This window comes from Echinops telfairi, unplaced genomic scaffold (genome assembly GCF_000313985.2).
Source record: "Echinops telfairi isolate 266 unplaced genomic scaffold, ASM31398v2 ScPeMD7_9;HRSCAF=40, whole genome shotgun sequence".
NCBI lineage: Eukaryota > Metazoa > Chordata > Mammalia > Afrosoricida > Tenrecidae > Echinops > Echinops telfairi.
The window spans coordinates 12,016,562-12,025,841 of record NW_022103906.1 but is presented as its reverse complement, the minus strand read 5'-3'; the positions used below and the strand labels follow the sequence as shown (position 1 = coordinate 12,025,841).

The following is a 9,280-nucleotide window of genomic DNA, read 5'->3' as shown; positions in this document are numbered from 1 at the left end:
AGAAATGATGTACAAATACGCTTTACACAATTGATGTGTGTATGGATTGGGATAACAGTTGTATGAGCCCCTAATAAAATGTTTAAAAAAAAAAAAAAGAAGATAGCATTTTGAGGAGTACTCTATAATTTTTAGTCTAGCCTCATTCATATCAACAAATAGTATTAAATACAACACAATTGATTATTTAAAGCATCGAGATGTGCTGCTAGTTATAAGGGTTCTAATCCTTGTCCCGCAGGCAAATACAGAACCTCCCCAAATTAGGAGGGTCACGTGAGTTAATACATACAAAGTGTTTAGCAGAGTACCAGGAATTTAATGAGTGCTCAATTAATGGAGGTGGTGAAGCTAATTCATAGAGCCAACATATTTAGAAAAATCATTCTTACATTTTCTCCACATACACATTTGGCTAAGCAAAGCAATTAGATATATTTCGAGTAACCCAAAGGGTAGAAGCATCTAGGGCTAATATGTGAAAATTTCAAGAAATTATTTCCACATATTAAAAATAATTTTCCAAAATTAGAACTATGAGAAAACTAAAGCCTTTTTGCTGAGACAGTCTGTCCATCAGCATCTAGTGAAGTTCTCATTCAGTAAACATATCAAGAGAAAGACCTATAAGCTTGCTGTAGCCATCAGACTAGATTTCTGGAGTACTTATTTTTGTTTCAAAAATAAACAAGAAAGCAGATATAGGAAACCACAGCCACTAAGCAGGCAGGGGTTTGTGTAAGAACCTCAAAGAGAGAAGAGAGAGTATTTAGATTTAGTAGGTAGAGTTGACAATATGAAGAGGAACACAGCATCAGGCTTGGAGGAAGACTCATTAATAACCTGTAGTGTGCAGATGACACAGCCTTGCCTGATGGAAGCAAAGAGGCCTTGACGCACTGCTGATGAAAACTAAAGATGACCCCCTTCAGTATGGACAAACCTCAGCATACAGAAAGCAAAACTCCTCACAAGTCACATCCTCATACACACAGAAAAATATTGAAATGGGCAACGATTTCATTTAACTTGGATCCACAATCAGTGCCCCTTGAAACAGGAGTTAAATAAGCAATTGACTTATCCAATGGGGCAAATCTGCAACCGACTTCTTTAAAGTGCTCAAAAGCAAAGGTGTCACTTCCAGACTATGATGCACCTGATGATGCGCAGCCAGAACATTACTTATAGGGAGTATGTAGAGGCCTCATTTCATGTACGCTGGAAATATTTTTAGGAGGGACCAGTCGAAGGACAGAGAAAAACAGGAAGACTTTCTATGAGAGAGATTGGCACAGAGGCTGCAACAATGGGCTCAAACGTAGCACCGATTGCTAGGATGGTGCAGGACCAGGCAGTGATTGATTCTGAGTCCATATCGACTCTATGCCACCCATACAACCAAAGCAACAAGGTGTAATGCCGTGGGCTTGTAACATTTCACTTTGGGCACTTCCCTTTTTCCTTTGGCATCTGTTTTATTTTGTTCTGCTCTCTCACCTATGAAATTTTCCTTCATTCTGTGACAATACTCTAGTTTTAGAACTTACTGACCCTTTCCAGGACTATAGAAACAAAAGCGGCTGATATAGCCCCCTGGAAGGCAAAGGTCACCATCTGACTTCTTTGAGTGCTTACTTCTTAGCAGAGCCTCAGCAAATAGCCCACAAAATGAAATGGCTTTCCTTCTCCAGTCTCTCCCTTTACATCATTGATTTTAGTTCTTCTGAAGCAAAGTTGAGAGGTACCTTACATGGGGTGGTTTTTCAAATCTGAAATACTCTTTAATCACTAACAGTATGCAGTCCTTTAAACCACAGACTCAAAGGGTTAAAGTCTGAATGAAACAAGAATAGGCAGTGAACCTTCTGTTGGACATTATGGGAAACGTATTTTTGAAAACAGCATATAACTTATATGAGCACTTACTGAAAACATAAAAGGTTTGCTGACATTCAGACATCTAGTACCTTTCTGTTTCTTCTGAACCCTAGCGATCTGTGTTTCCTAGGAAAAGATAAACCATTCTACTTCATACATATAAATTATTTTTCCTTGGGTCTGCAGGATTTAAGTCCATAGTATCTGGGTCTAAATTACATCATATGTTTTAGATGTCTTGCTCCATTTGGGGGAAGAAATGCTACACACCGCGCTAGCAAAGTGTCTGTGCATAATAACTCTTAGAGCCTTTGAATGCTGAATGTAGGAGGACACCTTTCACTGCACGATCGCCTGATTCTTGTGTTTACGTTCTAGTTTAGAAGACTGGGAGTTCAAAGGAAGGCATGAAACCAAGGGTTAGGATGAAGCCTTAATGAATAGGCTCCAGTCCAAACCAACAGGACCGAGGGCCAATGGGTTGGACGTTTCTTAGACTTACAGTCATCTTTCTATGAAGAGATCATCCCTTCTTTCTGCTTACTGTCTTCAACTTGGAATTGCTTCGTATGCTGTGTTAGGAGAATTTGCTTTCAGTGATAGTGCATAGAGCACATTTAAAGACCACCAATGCTGAATTTTCTGTCACCTAGATCCAGAAGCAGCTGATAAGCTTGCCTAACTAAATTCAACTTTGATGATGGAGAAGAAAGCGTCTTAAGCATTTGAAAGACTCTGATTTCAATTCACACAGCCGAGAGATGCTGTGGAGAACTAATGGATTAGATGGCTTCAGGTCTCCTCAGCAAATGACTTTTCCAGGTTTCTATGGGACCTCTCCCCAACCTGGCCCAAGAGCTCAGCCTAATGCAAATACTTAATACTCTTACTAATGCAAAGTTTATTTTGTTACCTGGTAGAACTTGACTCATGAAGAGGAAAATGGCAAAGAGGAGAACAAAATTCCCCATGGCTGATGAGAGGAGAGAACTTGACTTTGTTTCCAACAGTCGGAGAAAACTCCCATCTGTGGTCCTCTAGCCTCAGTGGAATGACTTTGCACAATAAGTACTTTCTGTACTCATTAGTGATCATCATGCGAAGAAGAGTACTTTGTGTAAAGAATAATCTTGATGGGAAATCTCAGAGTCCTTGTTTTCTTGTACCCTTAGTTCGCGAGAATGTGTGGGTGTACATTTTTGACCAAAAACCATTGTTAAATGGGAACATAAGCTATTAGCATTTTGGCAACAGATGAAAGTTTGTGAACAAAGAACAATTTATACTAAGCTATGAAAAGTTAGGCTATGTTGAGTAGCCAGATAGTTTAACTAATGACTGGTCATTTTGTTCATGAATGCTTCCCAGCGCTCCTCATCTCCCCACTCACTCCTGCTTTGAGCTCCTATCGTGCACTCACTGATCATGAAGTGGTGTTTACTACATTGTTGTTAGTTTAGTGAACATGTAGAAGGATCCTCTGCCAAACCTATATATGATTATGAATATGCTCACATGTGTCAACCTATGCCTGCTTAGCTAACATACATACCTATATATTTACTTGAAAATCAACTTTTATAATTGCTGTTAGTGTAGAGAGTTTTGTATACAATAGAATTTGCCCTCCTTTCAGCATCTTTCTTTGCTTTCATCATGTTGTGTGTATCTCTTCCTTATTGTGCATTACTTCTCCCTTCACTCAAATTAATGCATGCCTACTTTCTAGTTAGTTATTTCCCTTTCCTACACAGCTCAACTTTTGGAAACATCAAATAATGTTTCTTCATGTAAAACCTGTCCTCGACTTTCTCTAATAGTGGTCCCACACAATATGTGTCCTTTTCGTGACTGACTTATTTCACTCAGAATAATGTTCTCCAGGTTCATTCAAGTTAAGAGGTGTTTTAATGATAGTGGCACAAGAGGAAGGTAAAAGGAAATAGAGGAAAGAACTAGGAGGCAAAAGACATTTATAGAAGCCTAAACACAGGCATATACATATGTAAATATATTTATATATAACAACAGGGAAATAGATCTATGTACATATATTTATATGTTAAGTATTAAGGTAGCAGATGGACATTGGGCTCCTATTCAAGTACTCCCTCAATGCAAGAATTTGTTCTAATAACCTGGCATTCTGTGATGCTCACCTTCCCAACACAATCGCTGAAGACAAAATGAGTGCATAAGCAAACGTGGTGAAGAAAGCTGACGGTGCCAAGCTATCAAAAGAGATAGTGTTAGGGGTCTTAAGGCCTTGAAGATAAACAAGCAGCCATCTAGCTTAAAAGCAACAAAGACCACATGGAAGAAGCACACCAGCCTGTGTGATCATGAGGTGCCGATGGGATCAGGTATCAGGCATCAAAGACCCAGAATAAAAAATCATATCAATGTGAATGAGGGGGAGTGTAGAGTGGGGACCCAAAGCCCATTTGTAGACAATTGGACATCCCCTTATAGAAGGGTCACAAGGCAGAGACAAGCCAGTCAGGGTGCAGTATAATACCGAAGAAACATACTACTTTCCCTAGTTCTTTAATGCTTCGTCCCCTTCAATATTCTGACCCAAATTTTACTTTACAAATCCAGCTAGACCAGAGCATGTACATGAGTACAGATAAGAGCTTACAACACAGGGAATCCGGGACAGATGACCCCTCAGGACCAATAATGAGAGTAGCTATACCTGGAGGGTAAGAGAAAGGTGGGGCGAGAAAGGGGAATCGATCACAATGATCAACACATAACCCCTTTCCAGGGGGATGAACAACAGACAAGTGGGCGAAGTGAGATCAGTCAGTGTAAGACATGAAAAAAATATTTATAAATATAAAGGGTTCATGATGGAGGGAGAGGGTGGGAGAGGGAAGGAAAAAATGAGGAGCTGATACCAAGGGCTCAAGTAGAAAGAAAAGGTTTTGAGAATGATGATAGCAATATATAAACAAATGTGCTTGACACATGGATGTATGTATGGATTGTGATAAGAGCTGTGTGTGCCCCCAATAATATGATAAAACAGAGGTGTTTTACAGGTTCTTCATTATTCTTTAAGTGTGGGCAGTAGTCCACTGTGTGCATATACTATAGTTTGTTTATCCATTGTTGGGCACTTAGGCTGTTTTCATCTTTAAAATACATTTATTGAGGGTCGAGTGAAAATTTATAGAGTAAAATAGCTTTCATTCGATAATTTATAAGCGACTTGCTTCATGACATTGCTTGCAATCCCCTCAATGTACCATCACTCTTCCCACGTACCCTGAGTCTCCCTGTTTCCATTCATTCTTTCCTACTCCTTCCTTTCTTCCAGCTTTTTTTTAGGGGGGTGCTCTTTTTGTCTTGAATGGTTGATTGTATATTTATCACTGCTGTCATCATTCACTTTGTAGGCCTTTTATTGTTGGCCTGAAAGTTGGTCCCAGATGATGGGCTCCATTCCAGGACTGAGAGTGTCTAAGGGTCACGGTTTCTAAGTCTCTGTAAGACCAGTTTTTTAAAAAGAAATCATTTTGGGGGGTTGCTCATATAACTCTTATCACAACCCACCCACCCATCCATCCATCCATCCATCCATCCATCCATCCATCCATCCATCCATCCATCCATCAATTGTGTCAAGAGCATTTGTACATTTGTTGCCATCATCATCCCCTCCCTCTCTCCCTCCCTCCCTCATTAACCCTTGATAATTTATAAATTATTATTATTTTTTCACGTCTTACACTGACCGTGTAAGTCTCCCTTCACCCACTTTTCTGTTGTTCATCTCCCGTTTTGTCCCCCAACCTTCCCCTTCCCCTCGTGGTATGGCTACTCTCAATATTGGGTAAGACCAGTTTTGAAGTCTGTTTTACATTTCGTTTGCCCTCCCATTCTACCTATTGTAATCATGGCAGAATAGGTGGTATTGGTAACTGGACACCGTCTAGTTCTGTTGGGATCAGGAGAGTGGTGGCTCTGATTTACTTCTGCCATTACCCCCTAGGGTGGATCGTTTCCTTGAATCTTTCAATTTCTTCACTTTTTCCCTTTAAATGGGGAGAGACCAATAGATGCCTCTCAGATAAGCACTTTCAAGCTTTAAAGTTACCAGTTACTCAGATGCAGGGCTTTGCCTTTACGACTATGTGATGTCTGAGATTCTGGTTCAAAGCTCTGATCCGGTCCTTCAAGGTGCTTCAGTATGGCTCAGGCCTTTTCCAGAACTTTGCCCCTGGATTTTCTAACTATCCTTGGATATATTTACAGCACATATAAACACATATTTAGAAATATCTGCTACTAAACAAATGTATACAGCTATTCACACCCCCAAATCTGTTCAACATGTACATATACCTGTGTATCTCTTTGTAGCTATTATTTGTTATTGCTATTATTTCGGGACTGTTGGCTTTTACTCTTGCATACCTTCTAGCATCTTCTTTTATCTTGGTCATGTTGTACTCCTGTAAACTTTATCTTGTATTGCCTTTCTCTTCATCCAAGTAAATATGCATACTTTTACTTAGTAATTTACTTTCTGTTCCCCTTCTATCCCTGATAATTTTCAAATAATGCTGTGTGTGTGTGTGTGTGTGTGTGTGTGTATAAGCTTTTCCTTGACTTTTCCCAGTAATGGTCTTATACAATATTGGTCCTTTCCGATTGACCTTTTTCACTCAGTGTAATATCTTCCAGATTGAGGTGTTTGGTGTTTTTTCTTCATTATTCTTTAACAGTGTGTATTGTTCCATTATGTGTATTTACCATAATTAGTTATTCATTCATCTGTTGGTGGCCATTTAGATTGTTTCCATCATTTTGCTGTTGTAAATAATGCAGTAGTGAACATGAATGTATGTTCATGTGTTTGTTAAATGGATCTTATATCTCTAGGACACATATATTTTAGTGGATTATTGGATTATATGAAATTTCTATTTCCAAATTTATAAAAAAGCACCCTATCATTTTCCAAGTGCTTGAAACATTTTACAGTACCACCAGCAAAGAGTTCTAATCTCTGCAATCTTTACCAGCTATTTAGAGAGATGCAAAACAAAACAACAATGAGAAACCATCTCACCTCAGCGTTATTAGCAATGCTGAAAGCAACCAATGGCATTTATCTAGTGGCTAATTTGAAAGTAAAATGTCATTGACCATCATCCAACAACAGTGACAGCAGTCCACTGATAGGGAACCACCAGAAGTGCAGGCCAGATTCAGAAGAGAATGTGGAATAAGGGATATAATTGCTGATGTCAGATGGATCTTGGCTCGGACCAGAGGATATCAGAAAGATATTTACTTGTGTTTCATGGACTATGCAAAGGAATTTAACTGTGTAGATAATAATAAACTGTAGATAGCCTTGAGAAGAATGAGAATTCTAGAACACTTCATTGTGCTCATTTGGAACTTGTTCATGGATCAAGAGACAGTTGTGCAAACCAAGCAAGGGAATACTACATGATTTAAAATCAGGAAAGATGTGCATCAGGGTTGCACCCTCTCACCATATTGCTCAATATGTATGCTGAGAAAATCATAAGAGAAACTGGATTATATGAAGAAGATTGGCATCAGGATTGGAGGAAGGCTTATTCCCCTGACATGCAGATGAAACAACCTTACTTGCTGAAAGTGAGGAGGACTTGAAGCACTTACTGAATAAATAAAGGATTTTAGCTTTCAATGTGAAGAAGGGCAAGATCCTTACAACTGGACCAATAGGTAATAGCATGATAAATGGAGAAAAAATTGAAGTCGTCAAGGATTTTGTCTTGCTTGTATCCATAATCAATACTTATGGACACAGCATTCAAGAGATCAAAAGAGGCATTGTTTTAGGAAAATCTGTGACATAACACCTCTTTAGAGTACTGAAGAGCAAGGACGTTACTTTGACAACCAAGGTGTGCCTGACCCAAGCCATGGTCCTCTCCATTGCATCATGTGCATGTGAAAGTTGGACATCGAATAAGGAAGACCCAAGAAGAATCGATGCATTGGAATTGTAGTGCTGGAGAAAAATACTGAAAGTGCCATGAACCGCCAAAAGGAAACCAATCTGTGTTGAAATAGGTAAGGCCAGAGTGCTCCTTCAAGGCAAGGATGGCAAGATTTCACCTTACATACTTTGGACATATTGTCAGGAGCAACCAGTCCCTGCAGAATGACATCATGCTTGGTAGTAGAGGGCCATTGAAAAAGAGGACTTCCCTCACTGAGATGGACTGATGCGCCTGCATCGATGGGCTCAGGGATAGGAAGAATGGAGACTATGGCACAGGACTGTATTGCTTCATCCTGTTGTGTATAGGTTTGTTATGGGTCAGCATCAACTCCCATATGGGCTCTTTTGGTACATACATGTGGCGCTCTGAAGTAAAACTGAAAAATTTTAAGGGTTGTTATTCAGATAATGGTGATTTCATTTGTTTGTATGGCTCTCAAATAATTTTAAATTGTTGTGGAGATAAGATTGGTTCTTGAGTTTCAAAAGTTTGTCAGCCCCTGATCCATATTAAATACTAATCAGATGAACTTTTAGAATTGCTATATAATGGCAGTGATACAATAAATTGAAATTATAGTTTCACGTGGTCCTAAGTGATCAAGAGAGTCCTGAGAATGATTAGGTCTTTATAAATTCAACAAAGGAGTTATACATTTAAAATAGGATTCAGACCATGCTCTAAAATGCCTAATATGATCTATGAATTCTGGTAATGGGGTCAGTAAAGTTGGCTTACAGGAGATCACTGGTCTCTTTATTAAGAGGTTATGTGATATTATGACAATAGAAGGTATATTTTTATAGTTTGACAAACAAATATGTACGAAAAAACATGATGGGTACTAAACTTGAAGTCATTGTAAATTAAAAAGAAAAAGAAATGGAAAAAGACAAAAGCCTAAATACATGTAGATTCTCGAAGGCGGTCCATTTGATCAGAGACAGTTGATAAGGAATTTTGGAAAGAAGAGGAGCACCCGATAAAGGGCGTCTGCTTACACTAGCTATCACTTCATTTATACGTTTTAGAACATTACCATTTTAATTTTCTTCCATTCAATTTCATTGACGCCCATATAGGAATCAAGCTTAATTGAATGAATAAGACTCTTTAGAGTAGTATTAAGAGGTTTTGTTTCTTCTGATCTGTGAGGGTGTGCTGTAAAGCTCTTTTTATTAGAAATGACCAATGAAATAGAATTTGTTTTGCTTGAAATCTACAGTTCCATGTTTAGGGAAATGTAACAGTCCTCAGTTCTCCATTGTCTTGGAAGGGATCACAGGAAAGATGAAATAAAATTTCCATTTAATTATCACTTTTTTTTTTTCATCAGGTTTCTATTTTTTTTTCTCCATCTGATTGTGTTACATGTTAAGGGT

At 38.7% G+C, this 9,280-nt stretch overlaps 1 protein-coding gene across 1 annotated transcript in view; it reads right to left on the bottom strand.

Annotated features, from left to right (window-relative positions):
- DEFB108B (defensin beta 108B) overlaps positions 1-2,852 on the bottom strand; it is an 8,928-nt gene extending 6,076 nt beyond the window's left edge. The window contains exon 1 of the mRNA XM_030884644.1: positions 2,795-2,852. Within this exon, the coding sequence (XP_030740504.1) occupies positions 2,795-2,852 (58 nt within the window). The remainder of the gene's footprint in view (positions 1-2,794) is intronic.
- Positions 2,853-9,280: the final 6,428 nt, after the last annotated feature.